Source organism: Mytilus galloprovincialis, chromosome 3 (genome assembly GCF_965363235.1).
Source record: "Mytilus galloprovincialis chromosome 3, xbMytGall1.hap1.1, whole genome shotgun sequence".
Classification (NCBI taxonomy): domain Eukaryota; kingdom Metazoa; phylum Mollusca; class Bivalvia; order Mytilida; family Mytilidae; genus Mytilus; species Mytilus galloprovincialis.
Genome location: NC_134840.1, coordinates 19,516,859 through 19,535,904, shown reverse-complemented (window position 1 = coordinate 19,535,904; position 19,046 = coordinate 19,516,859). Strand labels below are relative to the sequence as shown.

The 19,046-nt window shown below is 30.8% G+C and overlaps 1 protein-coding gene across 5 annotated transcripts in view; it reads left to right on the top strand.

The window, feature by feature from the left end:
- Positions 1-17,118, top strand: part of LOC143067351 (fringe glycosyltransferase-like) — a 37,526-nt gene extending 20,408 nt beyond the window's left edge. For 3 of the 5 annotated variants that reach the window (XM_076240539.1, XM_076240540.1, XM_076240543.1), the window contains 8 exons: positions 945-987; positions 4,809-4,868; positions 7,228-7,375; positions 7,701-7,786; positions 8,226-8,296; positions 12,624-12,718; positions 13,328-13,398; positions 16,744-17,118. In XM_076240539.1, coding sequence (XP_076096654.1) covers positions 945-987; positions 4,809-4,868; positions 7,228-7,375; positions 7,701-7,786; positions 8,226-8,296; positions 12,624-12,718; positions 13,328-13,398; positions 16,744-16,810 — 641 coding nt within the window. In that variant the 3' untranslated portion in view covers positions 16,811-17,118. The remainder of the gene's footprint in view (positions 1-944; positions 988-4,808; positions 4,869-7,227; positions 7,376-7,700; positions 7,787-8,225; positions 8,297-12,623; positions 12,719-13,327; positions 13,399-16,743) is intronic. The other 2 variants (XM_076240544.1, XM_076240541.1) reach the window with 1 other exon arrangement.
- The last annotated feature ends 1,928 nt before the right edge of the window (positions 17,119-19,046 follow it).

Here is a 19,046-nt window from a genome sequence, read left to right as displayed (position 1 = left end):
TGAGAAAGAACTACATTATTCATCTCTGCAAATAACTGAAAACAAACAAAAAACTTATAATTTCCTTGAAATTGAATATTTATCTTTCAATTATCTATTTACTTATTTATTTATTTTTTTTTTTTTTCTTCATAATTTTGAAAATAATCTACAGACATACCTAAAAATATATAGCTTATATATATTTATTTTTATTACTTCAACTACTCACATTATATATTTTTTTCATAACCTGTGCATTTGTTATATTAGATAATTATGGTTGATTATCTTAATGGTAAACTTCATTTTTTTGATATTACTGATATGGTATATAATATTTTCAAATATGGAAAATTGTATGTATAATACTAACAAAAACTAACAGTTGTATATATATGTTATTTACTAATGTTAACGAGGCCGGGATAAGGTACCGGTACTTGATGTTTGAAAACTAACAAATGTACAGATTTCAATAAAATATGATAAATTAAAAAAAAAAAAAAAATAAGGCTTACACATAGTTATATATTTTAATTCAGTCACGAACCCGCGATATCACAGGTGTGTTCTAGTATATCAATTAAAATGACGAGATTTTCTTTTATCATATATGTAATCATATGGTAACTTAAATTTAAGATTATTCAATATAAACCTGATAAAGATCTTAGAACTGTGGATTCATTTATTTTTTGGGGTATTTCAATCTGGTGGTTTGTCAACATCTGCATACAAATCGATAGACAATGTTGAACATTTAAACTTGTTACTTTTACTGATGTAATCCAATGAAAGTGTATCTCTTGAATTATCATGATTATACTGAATCCACAGTATACTTTGATGGGATATCTGTCCTTATAATTTTATTTAGATCAACTTGAATTTAGAATAAAAATCTGACATGTCTGAAGAAAAAAAGAACTATTAGCATAATCTTTCTATTTTCTTTTTTTAAGCTGATCATTTCATCAACACGTTTTGTGCAGATTCACATTACAGGTAAGTACTTAGATTGAAATGTAAATATGATCAGAGAAATGTCAACTACATTATATCAACATTCTTTATGCAATTTGAGAACACAATTTCAGTGTATTGTCATTTCTTTCTTCTTGGAAAATAGTTGAAATTGCAATACATGTAGTTACAGATGTCAAGTTTTCAGAAAAAAAAGTGTGAAATTTTTTATCTGAAATTTAGAATTATTCCAAGGTTTAGGGTAGCATGACAAGATTTACAAATAAGTTGTGTATATTGTCAGCCCATTCGTTATAGTTAAACTTATTCCCCTCAAATGAAGATGATTTTGTTACATTTTTTAGTCAGAATGTTGGTCATGAATTAAAATTTTCTTAATTTTAGTCTATAATGTTGGACAAAATGTAGCTTGCAGCCTGTAATTATTTTTCAATCTCTTTATAAATCTTTTTGAAAAAGTAAAATCACAAAAATACTGAACTTAGAGGAAAATCAATTCGGAAAGTCCATAATCATGATAATCACATGGCAAAATCAAATAACAAAGCGCATCAAAAACGAATGGACAAGAACTGTCATATTCCTGACTTGGTACAGGCATTTTCAAATGTAGAAAATGGTGGATTAAACCTGATAGTATAGCGCTAACCCTCTCACTTTAATGACAGTCTCATCATTTGAAATAGTCATTTTATTTCAATTATGTCTTAATCAGATTTTGGTAAATTATTTTATAATGATAAATATTTGTCTTCAAACTGAAACAATAAACCAGTGATACAAAAACTGCTTTTATATGCATTTTATTTATGTGTCATTGAATCCCAGTTGACCCACATATAACTTGTGCAATACGCACAGGATGATTCAGTAAAATTCACCCCTTTGGGTTTAGAGTAAATTACAATAACACAGATGGTTACTCATTTTCTGGTGATTTGAGATAACAACACTGGTATATTACCGTTTAATATCTAGGGAGATTTTTCATAGTGTATTACTGTACAAACCATCACTTAGTTCAGAATCCCAGGACCTGCATTTAGGAATGTACATATAATGCAACAAAGATATTTCTCTATTATGGAAGTGCAAAAAGAGCCGCAGATTCTTAGAGTATTTTGTTTAGTGAAATAGGATTTTCGAGAAAGTTGTTGTTTCAGCATCATTAAAAAGGGCGGTTGATGAAATCATGGGGGTGGTAGCACTTAGCTGAGTGGGGCGTATGACATTTGCGCCGATTTAGAAAATATTCATTCTTTCATTTGGGCCGATTTCATTTTTTCATTTGCGCCGATTTTATGTTTGCTCCTAATTCAGGCGTGTAGCTACGTTTACGTCAAAACGCCCGGGCGTACACTTGAATTTGATAAAAAAAAATCTACAGAAAATAGGAAGAACTTGTAAGAAGCACATCAGCTCAATTTCTTTGTCAAAACTTTGTCTAAATCCAGTCATGGACTGATAAACTTTTGCGATGAACATTCCAGACGAGAACCAGTGTCCAACAGAAACTTTTACGATATCAAATATTGCACCTGAATATCTCTGAATATGAATTATTACATGTTCAATTTATGAACTTTCCATTTCTAAGTTGCAACATTCCAACAGCACCTGCATGCGGGGTATATATCTCCCAATTGATATGATATTCGCGTGCTTGCACATGATTTCCTATCATGATTTTCTTGGTAGAGGATTGCTGCTCACAAGGAAGCTATTAAAACAAGAGTTCCAAATGGTGAAATGAAATAATCCCTTCGTAAATTTTACGGACGTCATCGCAAGTTGTTTGACTGTTATGAAATAACCGTTTCAATAATGATATCGGATATGTCCTTACACCATAACTACAATCTCCTTCCCTTTCATGAATGTGACCTACCGAATAAGACTATTTACCGAACATGAGCAACACCACGGGTGCCACATGTGGAGCAGGATCTGCGTATCCTTCTGGAGCATCTAGGATCACCCTTAGTTTTTTGTTGGGTTCTTGTTGTTTATTTTTTAGTTTTCTGTGTTCGATTTAGAGTGTGACTGTCCCTCTGGTATCTTTCGTCCCTCTTTTACGAAATTTGGACATAAAATATGTGGGTTTGTTGGTTGAGTGCTTTACTCCCACAGCTCTTTTTGAATATATTTTTAAAGTTACTGGTTTTGACATTTTTTCTAAATCCAATAGCCAATATATTTAAAAAAACAACATGAATATTTAACATAACAAATAAACCATTAAGATTCTAAAGTATGCTGCTACTGATGAGTTTTTAATGACAGAAATGGTATATCTTTAGATTCCGGTTCGCTCCCTAGTTCTAACCCACTACAGCAATTGTTTGACATTTACCCGTTTTATTATCTTGAATTCCTCACCAAGGTTCGGGCGTACACGTAAATATGACCTAGCTATGCCACTGTAATTAGATTTACAGGTACGTTAATACTTGTACATGTACTATACTATATGATACCACTGGTAAAATCTGGTTCATTTATGTTAATTTTGATTCATATTGTTCTGGAACTTCGTTGTAACATGATGGACATATTGCACACTGAAACAAGCCAAAAGAGGGCCATACATATTGGAAGGTTAGTTAATGACCTGAAACATAACAACATATCCTACAAATGTACCATAAAATCGTGTAAAGCCAGAGTCACCACAGATTCTATTGTCAAAACACAGAACGAGCATAATCATGTGGCAGATGTCCAAAAGACAAGGAGGCTAAAGAACTATGGGTACGGTCAAGGAAAAAGTCTGGAAATGTATCTTGTAGGCCTTCTTCCACCTCCCCATGGTGATTCATTAAATTTGTACAAGTGGCTAACGGAAGAGGTCTATAATGATAAATGAAAAATAACATGACTTGGATGGAGAGTTCTCTCATTGGCACTCATACCACATCTTCTTATATCTGTTCACCTGTAATTTACCTGTAAAAATATCGGCGCAATTGAAAAAAAAAATTGGCGCAAATGAAAGAAAAAATCGGCGCAAATGCAAAACGCCGGCTGAGTGGTCTAAGTAGTAATACTACTGTACTATTAGCTTGTCAGATTACTGATGTTGTAAGGTCTAGTCCCACATTACTAGGATTGTAAGTTTTCCTACCAAAGGTTGGTGGCATGGTTCTCTTTAGGCACTGGCTTCTTTCACCGATAAAATCTGACCATCACCCGATAGCAATAAAGTGCTGAAAGTTGTGTTCAACACCAATCAATTTACTAAGTTAAATCTGATCAAATTATGTAACATTGATATTTTCCTTTGCATCTGCCTTGTATTGCTGAAGTCAAACGATGTGGAAGGAAAGACTAATACATTTAGGTTTGCACTTAGAATACACTTTTCTAATTTTCACCTTCTTATTCATTACATTTCTGAAATCTTAGGGTCATGTGAATTTTTGTTTACCTAAAATTTTACTGATAATTCATGCAAATGATGTATAGTTCCTTACTTTCTGATAATATCGTGTGACTAATTTCTTTAAAACAAGAAAGGACCCTGAGAAACTTACTATCACTGAACTTTGCATATTGCCTGTTATATATAATTAGTAACTTATCATTTTTGGTTATCAAGTTACCTCCCTGTTAGAGGAAGAGTGTAATGTGAAAATATTTTCAGTTGTTGTGCATTGTTTAATTTTACAGGAAATTCACAAGTCATAAATACTGGGTTGAGCACAAAAACATATGAAAATAACCGTCTACCATCATGTATTATATATTGAATCAGGGTGGGAAAAGATAACCCACATGACGATTTGCAGAACTCCATGTACTCTATCCACAAAAATGATCCAATATTCTTTTTTCTATTTTAGACAAGGATTGTGCTGTAAGATGGCTAGAGAATATGACATCTTCATGGAAAGTGAAAAAAGGTATATTAATTAAAAAAGAAATAATTAAGAAATGCAGTTGATGAAATAAGTTGATACTTTCTAAATGATTAACAGCAAATCAAGATTAATTTGTTTCATCTACACTGACCTAACCTGAAACATTCTATTTCCAAGAATGTTTTGTTTATTGAATTAACATTATAAACTGCCAATTTTAGGACTATATGAAGATAATATTTATTGCCATGTATGACATCATCATCATATTTTACTCAAGAACTATCTATCATTTCCCTTAAATTTGATATCAAGCTTCATGTGAACTTGTTTGACCCTAAGGTTGGATGGGGGATAGGAATACGGTCACTTGGGTCTTCTTCTGACAAGCGGTACAACCCTTCAAGGCTTGCCAGAGTTGGGTGTCCTTTAGCCTGCGCAAAATATCTGTCCCTAATCAATTTACATATACCTGCATTTTCCAGTGATAGCCCAATTTTCACTCACCTTCATCCAGACATCATTCTTAACAGAACCCGATTGTATTAATTGTTAATCTCTTCTCGTCGTGAACATGAATGAAATATTTGCCACTGAATATTAAGCAACAAAAATTAAATCAATCATGTGAGCTTGTGGTACCATGCATATGATACATTTTGAAGTCAATCAGTCATCAATTCCATGTTTACCAAATACTTAAAGCTCACATTTCAACTTGATAAATTCTGCTAAATATACATAAAAATTTGTAAGGGTTCCGCGGAACCCAGTGTCTCGCCTACTTTTGCTGTAAATTGCAGGATCAACAAAAATGAGGGAAAAAATCAATAAAAATATTCTGCTTGATACCATGTTTGGATTGTAGGAAGCTTCTGTCCAAGTTCCATAAAAAATCCTGGATAGTTTATGAATCTAATAAATGTTTTAAAAACTTTAACTGCAGACTGGATGTAATGTTAACTGGAAGAAAAACTAAGTCCATTTATAAGTAAAATACAGATACACAGGTACAAAATATTAAAAAAATGTCCTTCTAGATTCTAGCTTTTGATCATAAACAAGCTTCTGTCTTAGTTTGGTACAAATAAAAAATAGTATAAGAAAGTTATCAAAATTTAAAAAAATTTAACCACAGAGTGAATGTGTTGTTTCCTGGCAGAAAAAAAGTCCATTTAAAGTAAAATATTATGGAAAAAATGGATTTGTCATTTTACAGAATTTACTTCTGGATACTATCTTATGATCATAAACAAGCTTCTGTCCAAGTTTGGTACAAACCAAGGATAGTTTAAGAAAGTTATTAAAATTTTAAAAACTACAACCACAGAGTGATGTAATGTTTTCCCGCAGAAAAACTAAGTGCATTTATAAGTAAAATACGGAAAATTTACTTCTTGATACTGTCTTATGATCATAAATAAGCTTCTGTCGAAGTTTGATAGAAATAGAGGATAGTTTAAGAAAGTTATTTAAATTTTAAAAACTTTAACCACAGAGTGTATGTAATGTTTTCCCGCAGAAAAACTAAGTCCAATTATAAGTAAAATACGGAAAAAATGGAATTTTATTTTCACAAAATTTACTTCTGGATACTATCTTATAATCATAAACAAGCTTCTGTCCAAGTTTGGTAGAAATCCAGTATGGTTTAAGAAAGTTATTAAAATTTCAAAAACTTTAACCACAGAGTGAATATTTGTGGACGCCGCCGACGACACCGACCACTACGGAATGTAGGATCGCTTAGTCTAGCTTTTTCAACTAAAGTCGAAGGCTCGACAAAAAGGAGAACAGGGATAACCAAAATGCACAGACAATTAATACCTCTGAAGAAAAAAAGAAAATATTCCACATAATGTATGACTTAAATTTCTTCTACAACAAGTGAGACATTTTGTAAACAGAACACATTGTGTAACTTGTATCTTCAACATGTGACAAATTGTGTATAGTTTATACACTGACACATTGTATAACTTTTAACAGATAACATGTACACAACACATTGTGTAACTTTTAACAGATAACATGTACACAACACATTGTGCAACTTTTAACTACAATACAACATGTACATGTACAGTAACACATTGTGTAACTTTGTACAACACATAACACATTGTGTATCTTTTATCTACAACACATATCACATTACACATTGTATAACCTTTATCTACATCACATATAACACATCATTAGAATTGTGTAGCTTTTATTTACAACACATAACACATCTACAACAAATAAAGCAGTTTGTAACATATCTACAACACAATATGAACACTTATTAAACATTTTGCAGGTGGTTTTGTCATGTAAATGATTCTACAACAAATAAAGCATTTTGTAACTATTATCTACAACACAATATGCTAACACTTTATTAAAAATTTTGCAGGTGGTTTTGTCATGTAGATGATGATAACTATGTGAATGTACCAGCTTTAGTTGGGTTTCTGCAGCAGTATAACCACAGTGATGACTGGTATTTAGGCAGACCAAGTATAAGTCATCCAATGGAAGTACTAGACAGAGCTAACCCAGGAGTAATTATATTGCCACTTTTATATTCTTTTGAATTGCTTGGATTTAAAATTTAGTTTGAACTTGTATTGACGTTAGTTGACTAAAACCAAGAATGACTATGAAAATCACGCATATTTTTAGACTTGAAATCTAGCCTTATGTGTAGTAAATTAGATCTATGTGAAATCTAATAAAAAAATCAGTATTTTGTTTATTAAATTGGGAAAGCTTTACAAAGCTTTAAGCAATCCAACATTTTAAAAACAGAAATATATGGATGATTATCATCATGTATAGTCTATATGTCCTGTATGGTAGATTATTTATAAAACCTTTATATTACAGCAAAAGTTGGCATTTTGGTTTGCAACTGGAGGTGCAGGTTTCTGTATAAGCAGAGGTCTAGCTGATAAAATGGTACCACATGCTGGGTAAGATATATACCTTTAAATATTATTTGTATGGATCAATTTTTAGGACCATCAAAAATTGGAATAAGAATTTTTCAGTGGTGAGATTCTTAAAGATGTTTGAAGATCATTGTGACAGTAACCAGACTAAAGTACATTTATCATTTTACTGCTGTTTCAAAGGAATATGATACTCAGATTTACCTCTATATGACACATTTCTGTCATTTTATGAACAACTTTAAGTCATGCTTTCACACATATATATATATAGCACCAAGCTTCATATACTCATGTCAAACATTGTGACAAATTTTGTTCCATTGACATTCTACTACCTATTTGACTAAGACTTGTATCTATAAAATATTTTCTAACATAGATCGTCGATTTGACTAAATGATCACCATAAAAAAGATATTCATTCTTAGTATGTTTAATTTTAACTTTATATTTTCAGAGGAGGAAGGATAATGACAACAGGAGACATCATAAGGTTACCAGATGACTGTACTGTGGGATATATCATAAGTAAGTGTCTCAAAAAATCAATAATTCTCATTTCTGTACATACATGACCATGATGACATATATTAAAAGTACAAAAAAAAATAAAAAATACTCTAACAGATTTAAAATACAAGGAAAATAATGTTGGCCTGTGAAGCCTATGAATGCACCATCAGTTGAATCTTCCCTTTTAACCGTTTATGTCCTTTATGCTTTCCATGACAATATGCTATCTGACTTTAGTTTGTCTCATCAATTTTTCTGAAACTCTTACACAATGCTAAGAACAAAAACACAAATTTTAGGTAGTGAGTCATTTGCCATTCTAAAGAAATGCCTCCTTTTAAATTGGAAAATTGCAAAGCATGAATGGGGCATTCGTGACACATTCTTTTTTTATTTCAAAATAATTTTCAATTTAGGATGAAAACGCTGCATATTGCAATCTAGAATAGCTTTGAAGCTTGCTTGCAAATTATCATTGTTTATATGATAACCGATCAATTTTAAAAACTAATTGTCTATTAAGTTGTTAAATAATACTTTAAAATTGAAATACACTTGCTATCTTCAGAAAATATCACTTACATTTCTCAATTCTATCTGACACTCAATTACAAAATAATAGCAATTAGGTTAAATTACCAGTTCTAAAACAGAAATCTGGCAAGTTTGATTATGAACATAATGACATGCACATGTATTTAATGCTGTTCTTCAGCTTAAAGTTCCTATTATACCTTTAACTAAGAAAAGGCACAAACATCAACACAGGACGAATGAAACTTTTAAACACAAATTCATAAGAAATTCTTCATCTAAACCATACAAAATTTGTTTGTATAGACACTGTGATACTGTACAAACTTCTTGGACACTTTTCTAATTTAAATATTTATATTGTCTAAATATGAATTTAAATATAAATGTGTTATTGAATTTATTAGAACAGGAAAGGAATAGTAAGTCTGCTGACAGTGAAGTTGTTTGCTGTTGTTTATCATGTGTTTTATGTCTGTAAATTTAATGTTTGCTTTATTTTCAGTTTACTGCATGTTGTTCATTTGTTGTTTATTTTTTTAATAGTTTCAACTGAAATCTTGTTTATTATTCTGCAGTGTCTCATACTTTGACTATTTACATGATTTAGTTACTGTGAATTCATTATTTTAAGTGGTTTACCATTTTTTGTGGATTTCATTGATACAGGTTAACCTGAAGTTAAAGATATAAACATTTTCTTTAGGCTTTTATGCAGAATTGAGCAATAACCACAAAATTGAATATAATGAAAAAAAAGGCAAAGTTTCTTTCAATCCACGAAAATTGGTATCCACAAAAATAAATGTTTCTATAGTACCTGAGTGATTTGCTTTAACATTATCTTTTTTTATCATTACATGTATTTCATCATTCTAAAATAATCATCATTGAACAGATAGGGAAGTCATGACTAAAATTGAAAACTACTACATATTTTAATGAAATATATTTTATGTGTGCAACAGGAGAATTTGATACCAGAATATGATCCCAGTCTAGATGTAAAGCTAAGGGGTATATGATTAATAATATTGAAATGTCTTATTTTTACTCTACAACCTGTTTTGAGAGGATCCTTTCTTCTTTCAACTTAAGTGGGACTGCTTTTCTTTTATTTTGGATCTTTTTGTCTTTTAACTTTGGAAAAGGTTTTAATACTTTTATTATGATTGCATTTTGTAAACACTCCAGTTGAAATCCTTGGTACAGTTGGTGGTAGAATAATTTGAATAGGGTACCAGTAGATTCTAATACTCACTTGCACTCATTTATAAAAAAATTACCTGTTTATAAATCTTTTAATCGACAATCCATTTACACATATTTTCCAATTTGCTAAACAGGAAATCCAAGAATTCTGTATGTTTCAACACCATCTAAATAATCTATACTTTTAAAGAATTTTACATTTATCTATGTTTGTACACCACAAGAAAAATATGCCATCATATTTTGCGTCAATTGTAAAAATCAGTTGCTTCTTTTAGATATAAATGATGTTTGGGGAATGTTGTTTTTTTTACTTTTTAGCTCACCTGACCTGAAAGGTCAAGTGAGCTTTTCCCATCACTTGGCTTCAGTCGTCTTCCGGCTTCGGTAAACTTTTACAAAAATCTTCTCTGGGCCAAATTTAACCAAACTTGGCCACAATCATCATTGGGGTATCTAGTTTAAAAAATGTGTCCTGTGACCGGGCCAACTAACCAAGAAGGCTGCCATGGCTAAAAATAGAACATAGGGTTAAAATGTAGAGTTTGGCTTATAACCAAAGCATTTAGAGCAAATCTGACATGGGGTGAAAGTATTTATCAGGTCAAGATATATCTGCCCTCAAATTCAGTTTAATATTGTCAATTTTATTAGGCTTGAATAGTGAAAGTATTTAGTTTTATAAGGTTAACATGGTTAAGAAGAAACACTTGTGTATATTTGAATGAAAAAGAATGATTTCAAAGTTTTTGATACATGCTTTTTTCAGTTGGTTTCATTCTAATGACTTTATGATTATGTTAATTTTAGCTCACCTGGCCCACAGGGCCAAGTGAGCTTTTCTCATCACTTGGCGTCCGTCGTCGTCGTCAGTCGTCCTCATTTTTGTTTATTTTTACAAAAATCTTTTCTGAAACTACTGGGCCAAATTTAATCAAACTTGGCCACTATCATCATTTGGGTTTCTAGTTTAAAAAATGTGTGCGGTGACCCAGCCAACCAACCAAGATGGCCCCCATGGCTAAAAATAGAACATATGGGTAAAATGTAGAGTTTGGCTTATAACTCTGAAACCAAAGCATTTAGAGCAAATCTGACATGGGGTGAAAGTGTTTATCAAGTCAAGATCTATGTGACCTCAAATTCTCAGAGGAATCGGACAACCAGTTGATGGGTTGCTGCCCCTAAATTGGTAATTTTAAGGAAAGTTTGCTGTTTTGGTTATTATCTTGAATATTATTATAGATAGAGATAAACTGTAAACAGTAATAATGTTCAGCAAAGTAAGATCTACAAATAAATTAACATGACTAAAATTATCAGTCGACCCCATAAGTAGTTATTGCCCTTTAAAGTCAATTTTTAATAATTTTTTATACGATTTTGTAATCTTTTACAAAAATCTTCTCCTGAAACTTCTGGACCAATATAACCAAACTTAGTCACAATCATTATTAGGGTATCTTATTTAAAAAATGTGTGCGGTAACCCAGCCAACCAACCAATATGGCCAACATGGCTAAAAATAGAACATAGGGGTAAAATGTAGATTTTGGCTTGAAACTCTGAAACCAAAGCATTAAGAGCAAATCTGACAGGGATTAAATTGTTTATCAAGTCAATATCTATCTGCCCTGAAATTTTCAAATGAATTGGACAACAGGTTGATGGGTTGCTGCCCCCAAATTGGTAATTTTTAAAGAAATTTTGCCGTTTTTGGTTATTATCTTGAATACTATTATAGATAGAGATAAACTGTAAACAGCAATAATGTTTAGCAAATTTTTGTGAATTTTTACAAAATATTATCTTTTGTAACTAAAGGGCCAAGTTTATTATAGATAGAGAAAATTGTAAGTTGCAAGGATGTTCAGTAAAGTAAGATCTACAAACACATCACCATCACTAAAACACAATTTTGTCATGAATCCATCCGTGTCCTTTGTTTAATATGCACATAGACCAAGGTGAGGGACACAGACTCTTAAGAGCCTCTAGTTAACATAAGTGGTGTTTTTTCCATCTATAATTAATAATTTAAACTGATTATCATGTTTTCTTTGCTAAACTCCATTTAATTAAACATGATCTAACAGTTCTGAAATTTTGAAATTCTTTTTCTTTTTTCTTTTTTCTTTTTGAATTTCAACAACCATAACTTGTAACATGTGTAATGCATATATATAATGATTTTTTCTTCTTCAAAAGATTACTGAAATTAAATTTATGTTAAAATATAAATCAATTTCAATAAAAACAGATTTAAGTACTTCGTTATTTGTATAATGAGCATATATTCATGTATTTTATTTATGGTATTTTTTCCATAACTTACAGTATTATTATTTTTTAACATGAGACCAGAATGCAATATCTATGTTTCTTCCATTACCTTTACATTTTTGCTAATAATTACAGAATATTACAGAAATAAGCTAAATATATACATTGCTAGACTAGCTGTTGAATTCAAAATTGTCTTTTCTGTATAGTTTTGCTTAGTTGCAAGATAATATTGATGTCTAGTATGGTGATTTCTGAAGTATTCAAACATGCAAAATTAAATAATTAAAAAAAATATCATCTTATTTTTCAGATCATCTATTGAAAGTGCCATTAACAAAAATTAAAGAATTTCATTCCCACTTAGAGGGACTACATAGGATTCCTCAGCATCAACTCTCTGATCAGGTATGTACACCAAAGTCACTGACAGCAATCATACACACTCGTTGCTTTTCTTGCAGCAGCGTCGTCATCCTTAGCAGTGTCAATAATTGTTGAGTTTGTTGCTTAAGGTAGTTAAATTAGAACATCTGGTGATAGATCAATGAAATTTTCTATAAAGTTGCATTACTGTCAGTACTTCTAAATAAGAAGATGTGGTATGAGTGCCAATAAAACATCTCTCCATCAAAGTTACAATTTATGAAAACCTTCACACTACCTAAGACAGTTGTGTAATATTACAACATTAAAAGACACTCTATGAACTATCAATTGAAATTGCTTAAATCAATCAGAACTTAAAGTGCAAAGTCTTGGTGAAAAGTTGTGATTAAATTATCAGAGACTATCAAAGATCTCTAACATTAACAACAGAAATTCTATAGAAAATAAGGAGTTGTCAATCAAAATCATATTTTTATTTTAATTTTTCAATGAATTTGATTTAATTTTATGATGAGCAATACAGCTAATTAGGAATAATTGAACTGTTCTGTCATTGTAAACAAATTTTGCCATTATACAATGACAAATTATTCATAGTCAATAGCAGCAGTTGTATTTTTCTTTCAGCTGACTTTAAGTTATTTTAACAGTAATGTGATAGATGTAAAAGGGTACAGCCATGAAAACGATCCAACAAGGTAAACATAAAATCAGTTTCTACAATATTTACAAAATATGGTTACTGTGCCTCGATGTAGTATCAAGTTTTATATTTGTATATGAGTTATATAATTATCTCCCTTTGAAACTTTTTCTGAACTTTTCAATATAATGAGATATATTGATACTTTGAATTCAGAAATGAGGTTTTGAATAATGCAATTGGGGGAGTATCACAATAGTAATAACTAACATTTTAATATCTGCTACATAGATCTGTATGCAGCGTTTCCTGAAATTGCAATAATCAATGTTGCATTTTTGTCCGTTCATTTAAAATTGCAATAATTAGGTCTTTCCACCTTTACGTGTGGAAAGACCTATTGATTTTGTTCTGATTATTTTTTTTTCTTTTTTTCTTCCGCCTAATTTTTTCTTGCGGTGTAAAAATGTTTCAAAAGATATCGCTTAGTTTTTATACGCCCGTCAAAATTTTGACGGGACGTATTATGATATACAAATGTCCAGTGTCCGTCCGTCTGTCCGGCGTCAACACGTCGCACCGTAACTTGAGAACGACTTATCCAAATTTCATGAAACTTAATATTAATGTTTCTTATGATGGTCAAATGATCTGTATACTTTTTGGTGAAAATAAGATTTAAACTTTTTGAGTTACGGCACTTTATAACTAAAACAGGGGTGTGTTTTTTTCACATGTCGCACTGTATCTCAAAAACGATTCTTGATTATGACTTAAAACTTTAAACACTTCTGAGTATTTTAATCTCAATATCTGTATACTTTTTGGTGATGATTCAAAATTTCATTTTTGAGTTATTGAGTATTTTGTAAAAAAGGGGGAGGGTTTTTTTACATGTCGCGCCATATCTCAAAAACTATTTATGATTATTGTTTAAAACTTTACACATGTCTTTGTTATATTAATCTCAATATCTGTATACTTTTTGGTGATGATTCAAAATTTCATTTTTGAGTTATTGAGTATTTTGTAAAACGGCTTTTTACATGTCGCGCCGTATCTCAAAAATAAGTTATGAGTATTGCTTAAAACTTTACTCACTTCTTTGATATATTAATCTAAAGATCTGTATACTTTTTGGTTTTGATTCAAAATTTTATTTTGGTAATATTTAGTTTTTGTAAAAAAAAAAACAGGGTGGGGGGGTTTCACATGTCCCGCCGTGTCTCTAAAACAATATATGGTTATTGCTTAAAACTTTCTCATAAACTATTTATGATTATTGCATAAGACTTCCACATAAGACATCGGGCGTATCATGCGCTCATGGCGCAGCTGTTTATTTTTGTATATGAGATCATACAGTCTATACACTTTTGAAACTCACCCTGTTTAACCAAACACTTTTCTTTGTAAGAGTTATCTCCCCAAACACTGTTTTTCTTGTTATCAGATCTCCTCCGCAACTGTAAAAGAAAGCGACAAATTTATTTTGCAAAATTGCTCGTTATATCCTCAGGATGTTACGTTTTATTTTGACCGAAGTTTTACGAATACCCCATATGAGAGTAATTTCCCCTTTTGTATTGAAATAAGTGAAATAAATTTGTAACTGGAAAACCATAAGTGATAGAGGCCTAGGGTCTTTTGATTTGAGGCCCTTGGTCAAAAAGTATGAAAATGAGGTCAAGGTCAAAGGTCAAGTTCATGATCAAATTTTTGATTTTGGCTTGTTATCTCTTATTTCGTAACATGTAAATTTTACTTACGTAACATTTAATGCGAGTTTTGCCCCCTTTTATATCTAATATTAGTTGTATGGTAATATAACTCATTAACTCATTAACAATATAAAGTAGAGGCCTAGAGTCTTTTGATTTAAGGTCCTTGGTTGATGACCTTGAAATTGAGCTCAAGGTCATAGGTAAATTTAACGTTCTAGATTTTGACCTTTGCTTTTTTCCTCTTATATATACATATAAAGCCATGGGACTTTTGGCAAAAGGTTGCAAGCAATGTGACCTTGAAAAATCCAACCGGAAGTAGCCGTTTTTTTGTACTAATTTAATGTAAAAGTATATAGAACCATCTATTTTTGGAATCAGTGTCAAGTAAACTATCAAAACATACCGAAAGTAACATCTTTTAAACCGGAAGTAAAAAATGATCTCCTTATTTATATCTTTTTGTATAGAAACCATACATTTTTGGAATCAGTGTTCAATAAGCTGTCATTTGACGCTAAAATTGACATTTAAAACCGAATTTTAATATTTTCATATAAAAAAGATCTTTACTAGTGGAAAGACCATCAATGGTTCTCTGAACAATTGGTTTTTAATATTGTTCTTACATCTCTTCTGAAAAAAAATCCACATGTTTGTTATCAGTTATACTCTGAAACTACAAGTCTAATGGACCCCAAAATTTGCATTCAGCAGGGCATACATGTACTAAAAGTTTATAAAACAACGTGGTGCAGATATCTCTCAAGACCTTTCCTAGAAAAAAGAAATTGCAATGCCGTAAAAATCGCTTGCTAGGTCCGTACATCTCAGTGAAATCCTACAATAAAATGTCCGCTCCTAGATTGAAATACTAATCTGTGTTACAAACAGGTGCTGAAAAATGTACATTATCAGAAAATAATCCTTAAATGTGTATTAAAGTTACACCAGATCAATTAAATCCAAAACATGCACTGCTGGTGAACTGTGATCAAAATGTCAATTTCCTACAATGACAAAAGAAATGACATTGTGTACATTCCGTATCTATACATGTTGTCTATTCAACGTCCCCACCTAAAAAGGAATAAATATACTAAGTTTTCGTTATTATAAACCCACGTCACGTGATGTCTCCTCAATCTGGTGCGAGAAGTCGCGCGCTGGACCTGAAATAAAATAAAAACTTTCCGAAGTAAACATGAAACTTCCCCAGAATAATATAGACCCCTTACAGAAACAAACAAACAAACAAACACGCACACGCATAACAAACAATCATGTTTCAAAGGGGGGAAAGACCGTTTACAATTGCTTTTTAAAAGCAATTGATTTATATTTAATGTTTAGTTTTGTCCTTTCGTTTCAATTTACAATAAAAACTGAACGCAATAATTTTTTGATCTTACAGTTATCATGAAAATGACATCAACAGTATTAGAAATAATTAAAATTTAATAAAAATGGAAGAAAACAACATTATCAGTTGAAAAAGCGTAATAATATATATAGGTAATGGTAAATTCAAAAACAAAAAAAGCACAAAAGGGTCTGTGCATCTCATTTACTTGTTAAAAACAGAAATGATGAAAAACACCAATAATAGTTTCAGCAATATTTTGAAATTTTCTAGTATATCTCGAGATTGTGTTCTTATTCTCATTTCTTTTCAGATTTAAAACAGTTCACTGTCATCTGTATCCCTACCTTTCTCAGTGTGTAGACATGCCAAGATGGTGACCAGTATTATATAGTGTTCACCTATACCTACTTGCTTCAGATATAACTATAGTGCTGTTGCTGAAATGCTGCTGCAAGACTTTATATTTATACTATAGATTCAAGTCTTTTTGTAAATGTATCATGCACAAGCAGAACAATTTCAACGAGATCAACAAAAGATGAAAACTTTTTGATACATTTGTAAATGATAAATTTTATAATCTGTGATATTGGCATGAAATGGTTGTAGTAGATTATATTTTTATAACTTGAATTAATGAAAATTATTGATTTTGTAACTATGTTTCAAAAGTGTTGCAAGTATCTTTTTAGTGGAAGAAGACGTCAAGTCTTCTGAAGACTTAAGGGGCCCCGACCATTTGCATTGAGTCTCCGTATGCCGCATTCATTTCGTGTATTACAATTTCAAAACAACTTAGATTCCTGACACCGATTTTTACACATGATTAGGCATCTGAATCATTTAATTTGTAAATTATGATTGTAAAACAATCACTATCGTAAATATGACCCTTTTATTTATGTAAATTATTAGATTTCATCTCATCCACATGAAAGTTATTTGTTTACTTGTAACAGGATGTTTTAACTGTAGATATTTGTATTACGCATGCGTGAATTTGGTATCGGGACAACTCGCCCTGTTTAGAAGTTCGCCCTTGAAGTTACGAATTTGCAATCCTGCATACAAGATGATTTTGTTTTTATATAAATAAAAGGATATATAAAGTGTTGTCTTTATTCATGGTTTTCCTTTGTCATGTGAATTAGATGCCCTTTGTAACATACATGTGAACCTTCCGTTAAGGAGAAAAAACTCCCGTGTATGAAATTTTTCAGACGCCATATTTGATCATTTCTTACTACTGTACGGGTGTAATTGACACCTGTGTTAAATTTTACCTGAACATCAAAGAAGATGTATAATTATATGGCTTCACTTGACAGCTTGGGTGTCAAACATACTGGTAATCAACGATGTTTACCTCCGGCTAACTGCCGTTGTGTTATCAAAACGATGTGTATTGGGAATATTGAAATACTTTTTTGTTACTTCCCTTTGTTTTATCCTGTTTTCAGTTATTTTGCTTTTAAAAATGTAAATTGTAAAAAGACTATAAATGATTAATATTTTAATCAAATAATCATAAAAGGATGTTGATTAAATGAATTTAAATGATTTTGGACAAATAAAAAAATTAAAATTTATAAATTATTTTAGCAATCTAGACCTCCTTTCAAGGATTAAATTGAAGTTTATATCTTAAATTTGTTGACAACTGATTAGAAGTTAACATACAATATGTGCAACTAGACTAATAAAAGGTCTAGTAGTTAGATTAATTCCTAGTAAAATCTTGAAATTTAAATTTGTAAATGTTAGTACATATTAGATTTTATTGTGTAAGCTAAGAAATAGCAAGACATTTTACACTGTTTTTAAGTCTTTTTTAATAAGCTTTCTACAAATATGACTTACATAATGCTTAAAATCCATGCAGTACTAGTGTTAGTGTATGCTATTTTTTTAATTAATTTACGATGTTGCAAATATACATGTGGAGCTTATTTCTTTCTTATTTGTCTATACATTTACAAATGATAAGGAGATGGAGACATGAACAAAAATATATACAGATCAGATATATAAATATAATGATTCATTTGCAAGCAGTGAACAATCATTTGTCAAAAACAAAACAAAACAAGAAACAGATTCTTCTTATTATTTTATAGAGAGGCAATAAGGGAACTATAAACATTACAATTTGATGGAAATTTGAAGAAAAAACATAATTTCTACATCATTTGGTTACATTTACGACAAAATTTATGTCAATAAAAAAACATGATGTTTTGACCATTCAGTACTTAATAGATGCATAGTTCTTGGGGAAAAGTTTCATCAAATAATATGAATATAAATGACTTTTTTTGTGCTCATTTTTTACAGTGGGTTGTGATGATCTTCCAGTTAGGTTACCCTCATTTGGAGTGTTGTTCCCAACCTGTTAAAGGTCCATCTGCATAATTCAAAATTGGAAATTTCAACAAGCATCTAATATTCTTAATTTGGAAAATAAACCCTTGTCTGCTAGCTTCATGTATATTTTTTCTACCGATTTAATATATAACTAGAATCATGCAACCAGACTTAAGGAAAAGGCATGTATAAAGTTCATCATACAAATATGACACTTTTTCTAGACAATCCAGATCTTGCAAAATACGT